Consider the following 12,391-nt stretch of genomic DNA (forward strand, 5'->3'; position numbering starts at 1 on the left):
AGTGTCATAGGATAACGCAACATGGTTTTCTAGAAGACAATTAACTTGAGTCCAAATTGAATTCCAAAAGAACTTAATATAGGGATAATAAAAAATTAAATGATCCAATGTCCCTGCTTCTAGATTACAGTGCCAGCATCTATTAGATTTAGAGCTATCAAACTTTTGTAAATGAACTGGGGTCCAAAATGCTCTATGTAATAAAAAGAACCAAGTTTGCCTCATAGATGCAGACACTGTACATCTCATTCTCCAAGACCAAATTCGTGGCCATTGAGATGCAGAAATTTACTGCTTAAATCTCAATGCTCCAAATGTCTCTTAGACCATTTTTTGGTTTATTATTTATATATCCAGATATTAATTTATACCACTTGGAACGAGGTGGTATGTATGCTGGAATTCAACCCAGTCCAACAAAAGCCTCCATAACTCTTTGATAACATCAACAACTTATGTGGCTGATTTATTGGGATTTATTAACTGCCTTTATGAAGATTTACCCAAGGTGGTGTACAGCAGGTACGGATTACCTTGCTGTCCTCTGGAAATGTTGGTTCTGTGCTCAGATGGCCCTCCTGAAGTTTTCATATGCTTTAGGAGAGCAGAGATCCACCAGAAAATATTACATGGTTTCATTTCCCTGCTGTCTACAAAGAACCTCCATTACAGGTAAGCAGTCCTTTTTTATTTTTTTCTCTTAAGACTTGATTGATTTGAGGCCTTCTGCAAAGATATTTTTTTACTGTGCTGGAAAAGTGAGTTGGATAACATTCTTAGGTCAAAAAGATTTGAATTTAATATTTTATTTTTAATGTGTTTAATATTTGTAAGGTCATATATTTTGAAAACTTTGGATGAAATAAGATTATTTTTTTATCAGGTGGTTACAACAGGGAGGAATGTTTGCGCACTGTTGAGTGCTATAGCCCACAAATGGACAACTGGACTTTCATTGCTCCAATGAGAACACCAAGAGCTCGATTTCAGATGGCAGTATTAATGGTATGAAATGTATTTTATATTGTAATATTATCTCTGAATGTGTTCTAATCTTGAAGCTTGATTTTTTTTTCAAGACTGACTGACCTAAGTTAGTGAATGTCATAATACTTATTTCTTGTACAATCTCTCTGGCAGCTGAACAGCTGGGATCTTGTATCTCTATTAGCTTCAGCTGCAGGACAACTAAAAGATCCCTCCCCTTTGGGCTATCGGCCCGGGAGTTTCCTGTCTTGCTCAGTTTGATCCTGCAGCTTCACTGCTTAGTTTCATCTCAGTTAATTCTGCTCATGATTTATTTTCAATTCCTAATCTTATTTTGATTTTTTTTTCTGCGGGTTTGTGCTGCGGATCAACTCGGTGTGAGTGATCCTTCGGCGGGAGATCACAGACATTTTAATGTTTGTCTGCTTCTGGAGGGTGCTGTGTAAGCCTGAAACTGCAATAAGCCCTCTGGACAGTCTGCAGATTGAACCGGGTCTCCAGGTTCAGGAGCCATCTCTCCCCTGGTTCATCCGCAAAGGGGTAGAGTGCAGGCTGCTGCAGTTCCGAGGAGGTACGCTGGGATTGGAACTGCGCTGCGGGTCTTCCCTGATTTCCCTGCGGGATCATGGTGGTCGTGATCTGAGGTGGCAGGGAAGTTGAGGTGCGATTTTTACTATTTGCAGAGACTCTCGGCGTGACATCATCTGTTTGGTTTTATATTATCTTTTTCAATATTTGTTGTGACATATATTTTTTCCTTTATCTACCATGGACCCCTGATGAAGGTTGTCTGAAACACGGACCGTGTTGGGTCCCCCGTTTGGTAAAAAGGTTTTAATATATAGATCTGAAATTCTAGTTTAATCAGCTCCTGAGGTATGATCTCCCTATACTTGCACTGTGTAATGCTGGCTGCCATTGAAATGCATTAAAGCACATGTATCTGTGGGGTCTGAGTCACAGAGTTTGCCGATTTTGGGTGGTCCTCAAATCGTGGTTTTGGGGAGTTTCCCTGCATGCCCTTGTCCCCCCCACCTGTAAAATCCTAAAATCGCCGTTTTTAGTGTTTTCCTGCGTTTTTAATGGCCATTTTTATGTCAAAATCAGCAGCCACCGCGGACATCTTGGATTTTCTTTAAAGTTTTAAAAACTATATTTTTTGGACTTAGAAGGTTCGTTTTTTCTCCAAACTTCACAGATGGCTACCTCAGGATAGGATGGCATTGATTCATGCTGTAAATCCGGCGGATAGCATGCGGTTGCGCAGCTGCGTATTCTGTGCGCCGTGGCCCGTCGGGCATTTCTGGTGTGTGCATTCCGCACTTTCCTCCTCCGGAGAGGACCTGCTTTCCTCCATTGCCGCAAGAGTCGCGATTCCAGCGTCCAAGATGCCACAATTGTGCGAGGAGGGTGTTGTCGCATAAACGCAGGCGCAGTTCCAGGGACAGTCTCATCGATCTTCAAACAATTTCAAATCTTGAGTACTGCTGATTGGCTCAAGCCGCCAAAGACTAATTTCCGCTGGAAATTGTGGATATGTTGTCTCAGGCTTTCATGAGAAAGCAAGCTATGCCTGTGTCTTCCTTTCAGACTGCGGTGCGGCAGTCTGTACAGGCTTTGGATTCCAGCATGTCAATCTGATCCTTGCTGGTATGCCAGTACGTCAGCAGCAACTTACCGCCATTATCGTGGTACCTGCATCACTTTCTAAGATGTTGCTCTCGCACGGCGATTTGGCGGGTCCCGCTGCGTGACTAGCCTAGCGGATCTCAGAGATTCCCAGAACCCTGATTCTCACGATGTGGGAGAGTATATCAAATGGTGCGCAGGCTAAGTCCAATTGCCTTCCTGATTCTATCTCTGAATCCCTGCAGATATTGGGACTTGATTCCGATTCTGCAGTTCATAGAAACATAGAAAATGACGGCAGAAAAGGGCCACGGCCCAATAAGTCTGCCCACTCTAATGACCCACCCCCTAATTTCTTCCATGAAGTGATCCCACATGCTTATCTCATTTTCTCTTAAAATCCAGCACACTGCTGGCCTCAATTACCTGCAATGGAAGACTATTCCAATGATCAACCACCCTTTCGCTGAAGAAATACTTCCTGGTGTCACTATGAAATCTCCCACCACTGAGTTTCAACGGAGTGTTCGATCATGTGTTCCACGTGCCTGTTCTCCGCTGCATTTCTGGATCGTGAGGACTCGGTAGAAATGCTCTTGGAGGTTGGGGGGTCCGTAAGGGTCCCCTGAAGTGCACTTGGGCCCTGGCTAAATATGTATCCCATGGCTTCAGAATTTTCCATGCGCCTAGTCCCGCCATGGGTGGAGTCGGCGGTGGCTCAAGTCCCTAAACGTACCTACTTGCACTTGGATGGAGGGGTGGTCCTGCCGGATGTCTAGGACCGTAAGCTGGATTTTGTCTTGAAGCGCCTTTTTGATTTTGCTGCAAGCTACAGCGGCCCGGGCATGTCATACTAAGCCTTTATGATATTTTGACGGTTTTTGCTAAGATGGGAGCTTATTAAGTTTCTGCTAGGAGAAAGTTATGGAATCACCGGTGGTCAGGGGATTCTTCATCCATGGCTATTCTGAACAAGCTGCCATTCAAAGGTTCGCTCTTATTTGGCCAAGGTTTGGATGACCTTGTGGCAGGTGTACAGGACCGTTAGCATTAGGTGCTTCCTGGCCTTGGTTCTCGTCCGCCCAGGGGGCTGGGACAGCTGAATTTTTGTCATTTCAGGAGGACCTCGCAGTACGCTGGACCCTCTGCGGTGGGCGTTTCGGAGCCTCCTATAGGCCTCGCTTTGGAGGTACAGCGTGCCCACAGCCTCCCAACTCTCGGCCTTCGGTACCTTCCAAAAGAGAATTATGACACCAGGGCTCTGGCGAGGCCTCCCCGAATTGGAGGGTGGGGGGGTGGCAGCTGTCGGCCTTCCTTCTGGAATGGCTGGAGTTAACCTGAGACCAGTGGGTTCTAGAAGTACTCAGGGAAGGTCTTCGACTGCAATTCTTCCGGCCGGCGGGAAACTTCTTAATGTCCTCTCCCGAGGGCAGTATGGACAGGGCTGGCAAGGTGCACCCTCCGGTGCGCCGGTTGCTGGAACTGGCGGCTATAGAGCCGGTTCCGTAGGGCGTCTTGGGCTCTGGATATACTCGATTTACTTCGTCGTGCCAAAGAAGGACTCCATCGATTGCAAACCATTTCTGGACCTCATAGAGGTGCATGCATTATCCCAGGACAAGCAGGCAGCATATTCTTTACGCATGGGTGACGTCACCGACGGAGCCCACGGTACGGACCTTTTTACTAGAAAGTTCTAGTTGGCCGCACCGCGCGTGCGCGAGTGCCTTCCCGCCCGACGGAGGAGTGCGTGGTCCCCAGTTTCTTCATTTCCGCGGAGCGAAGAAGACGTGTGTTTTTTCAACAGAGTTGAAATCCTCCTTTTGCCTTCCCGCTCGCGTTATTTTTTTCGGTTTTTCACCTTCGGGTACTTTTTTCTTCCCAATTCCAAAAAAAAAAAAAAAAAAAAAACCTTTCTTTTGTTTTATTTTTTCGTTCCTACCCCGGCGGGGCCTATTGCCACGATCCAGGCCTCGGGGTTTGATTTTGCGGAGGCCGTGTTTCCATTCATGCCCCCGCAACCAGGCTTTAAGAAGTGCCAGCGGTGTGCACGCCCGATCTCCCTCACTGACCCACACAATTGGTGCTTGCAGTGTCTGGGACCAGAGCATCGGGCGGACTCCTGCACCCGCTGTGCCACTCTTAAAAAGCGCACGTTGAAGAATCGTCAAATCCAACAGAATTTACTTTTCGGCACCGGCCCGTCTATGGATTCGACATCTTCATCTGCGGCACCGTCGAAATCGACACCGACCACTTCGACGCCGCCTGAGACGACGTCGGCGCCTCCGGCGCCAGGTAAGCCGGCTAAGAAGCCTTCCACCCTTGAGCGCCCTCCCACCTCGGGGACGGCACCAGTCCTCTCGGCTCCACGCCGGGCCAAGAAACGCTCCACTCCGATATCGGTGAGTGCCTCGTCATCGGCTCCCTCATCGCCGGAGTGTAGAGCGGCACCCAAGGAACCAAAAAAGAAAAAAGTGGTTCCGGTGCCTCCCCTGGATGACCGCATTGCGGCCATCCTCCAGGACAAGTTGCAAGAGCAACTCCACCAGCAACTTCAGCAGCTCTTACCATCTATCTTGGCACCGCTGCTCTCGGTACCAGACCGGCCCGAGCCCCGCACCGTCCAACCGGTATCCACTCCATTGGTACCTATGGACTCTTCCATGCCCATTCTCTCGGCACCGCACGAGCCAGTCGCCTTAACGACGACAGATCCTCCTCGGGACCGAGCAGGACACCGGTCTTCCCATGACCCGGACCGGCACCGGTCTTCCCAAGACCCAGACGGGCACCGTTCTTCCCGGGATCGGGACAGACACAGGTCTACATCGCCAGGGAATGTCTCGGTACGCTCAGGCAAGTCTTTGTCTAAGACTCACCACGCCGACCCGTCCACTCCGGTCTCTCGACACGCAACCACCGATGTCAGAGACCCGGACCTATGGGAAGAATCCCCCCCCGGTACCGAGGAGGATGCATCGTCGTCGGACGAAGAGCCTTCCGCACCCGAGACCACTTCCAAACCTGAACAATCTTCCTTCTCTAAATTTCTCAGGGAGTTGTCAGGGGCTTTGTCTTTGCCATTGGAATCTGACTCCAAAAAGTCACAAGCTTTCCTGGAGGCTCTGGATTTCGATCAACCTCCCAAGGAGTTCCTAAAGTTACCTGTTCACGATATCCTACGGGAAACTTTTTATAAAAATTGGGAGAACCCGCTTACTGTCCCTGGGGCCCCCCGTAAATTGGACAGTCTCTATAGGGTCATACCAATCCCAGGTTTTGATAAACCCCAACTGCCCCACGAGTCTCTCCTGGTAGAATCCACCTTGAAAAAGACTCAGGGCACCAGTGTGTATGCCTCCACCCCTCCTGGCAGAGAAGGAAAAACTATGGACAAATTTGGCAAACGGCTCTACCAAAATGCCATGCTTGCCAATAGGGCAAACAACTACTCCTTCCATTTTTCCTTCTACCTGAAACATCTGGTAATGCAACTCTCCTCCATGCAAAAATACATGCCGGAGCACAAGGTCCCTCTTTTCCAGCAGCACATCTCCAGCCTGCTTCAACTGAGGAAGTTCATGGTGCGCTCTGTCTATGACTCCTTTGAGCTCTCCTCCCGTGCATCTGCCATCGCTGTGGCTATGCGCCGCCTGGCCTGGCTCAGGGTCTCTGATCTAGACGTCAACCATCAGGACCGTCTAGCCAACGCCCCATGTCTGGGAGATGAACTATTCGGAGAGTCCCTGGATACCACCACTCAGAAGCTCTCCGCCCATGAGACCAGATGGGATACTCTCATTAAACCAAAGAAAAAGACTCCTCCTGCTCGTCCTTATAGACCGCAGACATCATATCAACGCCGGTTCTCTGCCAGACCGCTCAACCCACCTGCACAGCAGCCTAGGCGAGCCCGCCAGCACCAACACACCCAGGCTCGTGCCCAGCCTAATCAACCTGCAAAGCCTCTTCCTCCTGCCAAACCTTCTCAGCCCTTTTGACTCCTCTCTCCAGGGCTTAGCCAGTCTTCCACCCTCATTGCCTCTTCCTCAGCCAATCGGAGGCAGGCTCCACATTTTCTTCAGCCGTTGGGAGGTCATCACATCGGACCAGTGGGTCCTCAACATCATCCGCCACGGCTACTCCCTCAACTTCCAGACTCTTCCGCCAGACAATCCTCCCGTCGAGTCTGCTTCTCTCTCAACTCAAACCCCCCTCCTCCTGAGGGAGGTTCAATCCCTCCTCCTTCTCAATGCCATCGAAGAAGTACCTCCAGATCAAAGGGGTCAGGGATTCTACTCCCGCTACTTCCTGGTACCCAAAAAGACAGGAGACCTTCGTCCCATTCTCGATCTCAGGGACCTCAACAAGTGTCTAGTCAAGGAGAAGTTCAGAATGCTCTCCCTTGCCACACTTTACCCTCATCTCTCTCACAACGACTGGCTATGTTCCCTGGACCTCAAAGAGGCCTACACTCACATACCAATCAATCCAACTTCACGTCGCTACCTGCGATTCCAGGTGCACCATCGCCATTATCAGTACAAGGTGCTACCTTTTGGCCTCGCTTCATCACCCAGGGTGTTCACCAAATGCCTCATTGTGGCGGCGGCCTTCCTCAGGTCTCACAACCTCCAAGTGTTTCCCTACTTGGACGATTGGTTAGTGACAGCTCCTACGTCTCCTCTTGTGCTACAAGCCACTCAACATACCATCTCTCTTCTCCATCTACTGGGGTTCGAGATCAACTACCCCAAGTCGCATCTGCTTCCCACACAGCGCCTTCAGTTCATCGGAGCAGTTCTCGATACCACACTAATGAGGGCATTCCTCCCCTCCGATCGTCGACGGACTCTGCTCCACCTCTGTCATCAGGTGCTTCTTCATCACACCATCCCAGCTCGACAGATGATGGTCCTCCTGGGACACATGGCATCAACGGTGCATGTGCTTCCCTTAGCACGACTCCACCTCAGGACACCTCAATGGACTCTGGCCGACCAGTGGTCACAGACCTCGAATCTTCTTTCTCATCCCATCTCTGTGACATCATCTCTTCAGCGATCTCTACAATGGTGGTTGAACTCCTCAAACCTTTCCAGGGGCCTTCTGTTGCATCTGCCCCCACATTCCATGATCATCACCACGGATGCCTCCCCTTATGCATGGGGAGCTCACCTGGGAGACCTACGCACCCAGGGTCTTTGGACCCCACAGGAGCGTCGACATCACATCAATTTTCTAGAACTACGAGCCATGTTCTATGCTCTCAAGGCCTTCCAGCACCTTCTTTGTCCTCAGGTTCTGCTCCTGTGCACGGACAACCAAGTCGCCATGTACTACATAAACAAACAGGGCGGCACAGGATCTCGCCTCCTTTGTCAGGAGGCTCTTCGTATCTGGACCTGGGCCACGGCCCGCAGTCTCTTCCTCAAGGCGGTCTACATCCAGGGCGAACAGAACTCCCTGGCCGACAATCTCAGCCGCGTCCTTCAACCTCACGAGTGGACTTTGGATCCTCCCACGCTCCACTCCATCTTTGCTCGCTGGGGCACTCCGCAGATGGACCTATTCGCAGCTCCTCACAACCATCAGCTGCCCCAGTTCTGCTCCAGACTCTTCTCTCCTCATCGTCTGGCCCCAGATGCATTCCTTCTCGACTGGACGGATCGGTTCCTCTATGCCTTTCCTCCTCTACCTCTGATGTTGCGGACTTTATCCAAACTCCGCAGGGACGGAGCCACCATGATCCTCATAGCTCCCCGGTGGCCTCGTCAACACTGGTTCTCCCTTCTACTTCAACTCAGCTCCAGGGAGCCCATTCCTCTGCCTGTGTTTCCTACTCTACTTACACAGCAACATCAGTCTCTACTACATCCCAATCTGTCTTCCCTCCACCTGACAGCTTGGTTTCTCTCGGGCTGACCTCTTCAGGAAATCTGTCTCAGCCTGTCCGTCTCATTTTGGACGCCTCCAGGAAACCGGCCACCCTCCAATGTTACCATCAGAAGTGGACCAGGTTCTCCTCTTGGTGCCTCCGCCATCATCACAATCCCACCTCCTTAGCGGTGGAAACTGTTCTGGACTACTTACTCTCCCTGTCCAACGCAGGCCTCAAGTCTACCTCAATCAGAGTCCATCTCAGTGCCATCACGGCATTTCATGAGCCTGTCCTAGGAAAACCTCTCACGGCTCACCCTCTGGTTTCCCGATTCATGAGGGGCCTCTTCAACATCAAACCACCTCTGAAGCCTCCTCCGGTCGTCTGGGACCTGAATGTGGTTTTATCTGCCCTCATGAAACCTCCCTTTGAGCCACTTGCCACAACTTCGCTCAAATTTCTGACATGGAAGGTTCTTTTCCTCATTGCCATCACCTCTGCCAGGAGGGTTAGTGAGCTTCATGCACTGGTTGCCGATCCACCGTTCACTATTTTTCACCATGACAAGGTGGTTCTGCGCACCCATCCAAAATTCCTTCCAAAGGTGGTCTCAGCTTTTCACCTCAACCAGTCCATTGTTTTGCCTGTGTTCTTCCCGAAACCTCATTCACATCCCGGAGAACAGGCATTGCACAGTCTTGACTGCAAGCGTGCCCTGGCTTACTATCTCGATCGTACAAGGGCTCACCGCTTGTCCCCTCAGCTCTTCCTGACCTTCGACCCGAATCGTTTGGGTCGACCGGTCTCTAAACGGACGCTATCCAACTGGCTTGCAGCTTGCATCGCGTTCTGTTACGCTCGGGCCGGTCTGTCACTAGACGGTGCTGTCACGGCCCACAGGGTAAGAGCTATGGCCGCTTCTGTTGCTTTCCTCCGTTCCACACCCATTGAGGAAATCTGCAAGGCGGCCACCTGGTCCTCAGTTCACACATTCACTACTCACTACTGTCTGGATGCTTTCTCCAGACGGGATGGGCACTTCGGCCAATCTGTACTTCAGAATTTATTTTCCTAATGGCCAACCATCCCTCCTCCCTCTTTGTTAGCTTGGAGGTCACCCATGCGTAAAGAATATGCTGCCTGCTTGTCCTGGGATAAAGCACAGTTACTTACCGTAACAGGTGTTATCCAGGGACAGCAGGCAGATATTCTTACGTCCCACCCTCCTCCCCGGGTTGGCTTCTTAGCTGGCTTATACTAACTGGGGACCACGCACTCCTCCGTCGGGCGGGAAGGCACTCGCGCACGCGCGGTGCGGCCAACTAGAACTTTCTAGTAAAAAGGTCCGTACCGTGGGCTCCGTCGGTGACGTCACCCATGCGTAAAGAATATCTGCCTGCTGTCCCTGGATAACACCTGTTACGGTAAGTAACTGTGCTTTCTGGCGAGTTCCACGTTTCCCGATGATATCGTTGCAAGCGGCCTGGTGGTACTTGCAGGTGTTGGGTCTCATGGTGGCAACTAGGGACTTCTTCCGTGGGTGAGAGCTCGCCTGCGTCCTCTTCAGTTTTCTCTTCTGTCAAGGTGGAATCCCCTGAGAGATGCGCTGGGGATGCAGCTGCCTGGGCTGGCAGAGGTGTGCCAGCAGTATGCTGTGGTGGTTGAACCCAGTCACTCTGCCCACAGGGCTTCCTCTGCGGGTCTCGGATTGGGTGACCCTGACTAAGGTCAAGAGTCTCTCCGGTTGGGGAGCAGTTTGCATGTCCGTCCTAGTAAAGGGCCGCTGGACGGGTAGCGGTATGTGTCAGAGAGAGCCGATGTTCAATCGATCGGTTGGAGCTGCGAGCGATCAGTTAGCTCTGCTACGGGTCCGAGTGCATCTCCACAGGATGGTTGTACGTGTGTTCTCGGCCAATGCGACAGCTGTTGCCTATGTCTGCCATCAGGGGGCGCGAAGAGTCCCCGGCTTGGATGCTCTTTCCATGGGCGGCACGTCATCTCTTGGCTTTCTCCACAGCTCATATGGCCGGTGTCGACAGCGTTCAGGAAGACTTCCTCAGTTCGTCAGTCTCTGGACCTGGGAGAATGATCCCTGTCTGGGCTGGCTTTCGTTCCTTCGATCTGATGGTGTCCTAAGTGAAAAGGAAGGCTGACAGATTCTTCAGCCTCCAACGTGAAGTCTGCGTCATCTGACTCAACGCTCTGGTTCAACCTTGGCTCACAGGCGTCCTCCCATGGTCCATGATAAGGCGCGTTTTGTGCCAGGTGTCTTCGCATAGGGGTCCGGTGATACTTGTGGCTCCGGACTGGCCCAGACGACATTGGTACGCGGACCTTGTGAGGTTGAGCTCTGGGAGTGGTCTGTGTCTTCCTCGCCATCGGCGGTTCCTCATGAAGGGTTTTCCAGGCTTGATGTGGCATCTATGAGTGATACGGTCTTTGGCATTTCTGTTCTTGCGGCGGGCTCATCAGGCTCTCCCTGAGTTTTGGGGACTGCTTTGGTACGTCCCAGCCGTTCAGCTGCCAGAGAGATTGTACAAGAATGAAAGATTAGGTTTCTTACCTCTGCTAATCTTCCTTCTTGTAAATATTCTCTGGCAGCTGAACGTCCGTCCATCTGTGTTTTGTCCAGTTCGCAGGTCACCTATTCAGTAACTGGTAAGCTGGAGTTCTGTCTTTGACCAGCCTCACCAATTGAAAAAAAAAAAAAAAAAATTCATGCATATTCCCCTTTGTTGGGTTGGTGGGGGTTCCCCGGGAGGGTGCCCCTTCTGATCTTCAGGCTGTGTCAATGTTCCAGGATTTCCTGGGTTTTGCAGTTTATGATGTTTGCATTATCTGTTTGTTTCCAGTTGGCCATTTTTGGCTGTAGTTTTGATATGACCCAATATTGAGCAGAAAATGAACTGGTAGTGGGAGTTCCCGCGCCCTCTCTCTCTTTTCTTTTGTTTCCTGTTGTCATAGGTCTATGTAGCTTTTCTACTAACTAAGCAAGACAGGAAGCTCCCGGGCAAGTAGCCCAAAGGGGAGGGATCTTTTAGTTGCCCTGCAGCTGAAGCTAATAGAGATACAAGATCCCAGCCATTCAGCTGCCAGAGAATATTTACAAGAAGGAAGATTAGCAGAGGTAAGAAACCTAATCTTTCATTCTTTAGTACTTCTCCAGACCGGTACAGCTTCACTGATGGGTAATACCTCACCATGACCAGCAGGTGGAGACAGAGACAAAAACCTTTGTTTGCAATACAAATAGCTGTGCTTCCCCCTAATCTGACCAGTCTTCTCTGTCTCAGCAAGTAGTAACATAGTAGATGACGGCAGATAAAGACCCGAATGGTCCATCCAGTTTGCCCAACCTGATTCAGTTTAATTTTTTTTTAAATTTTTTCTGCTTAGTTATTTCTGGGCAAGATGACAAAGATACATCCAGCAAAGTGACCAGATATTGATGTCTTCCCTGTGTTAGTGTAGGCATGTTGGGCAGAGCCTTATTGACATCTTGTCTTCCCTCTTAGCAGGAGTGGAGAATGTTCAGGTGGATTTCCTCAGTCGTCATGTGCTAGATTCCGGAGAGTGGTGTCTGTCCCGCAGCCTTAGAATAGGTTGTGCAGACTTGGGGTCTGCCGGTCATGGACCTGATGGCCACGAGTGTCAACACCAGTTTCAAGGTTTTTCAGTCGGTGCAGAGATTACCAGGCTAAGAGGCTGGATGTTCAGGTGCAGCCTTGTCTGACGGACGGCCTTCTGTATGTTATTACCCTTTGGCCGATGATGGGCAGAGTCCTTCTTCACATTGCTTGTCACATCAGCCATGTGATCTTGGTGGCTCTGGACTGGCCCGTGGTACGCGGATCTGATTTGTATTCTTGTGGCAGATCCTCTTCTGCTGCC

At 50.6% G+C, this 12,391-nt stretch overlaps 1 protein-coding gene across 1 annotated transcript in view; it reads left to right on the forward strand.

Moving 5' to 3' along the window:
• The window catches only part of IVNS1ABP (influenza virus NS1A binding protein), a 102,525-nt gene that overhangs the window by 61,224 nt on the left and 28,910 nt on the right, over positions 1-12,391 (forward strand). The window contains exon 11 of the mRNA XM_033961317.1: positions 884-1,005. Within this exon, the coding sequence (XP_033817208.1) occupies positions 884-1,005 (122 nt within the window). The remainder of the gene's footprint in view (positions 1-883; positions 1,006-12,391) is intronic.

The sequence above is a fragment of the Geotrypetes seraphini genome, chromosome 10, assembly GCF_902459505.1.
Source record: "Geotrypetes seraphini chromosome 10, aGeoSer1.1, whole genome shotgun sequence".
NCBI lineage: Eukaryota > Metazoa > Chordata > Amphibia > Gymnophiona > Dermophiidae > Geotrypetes > Geotrypetes seraphini.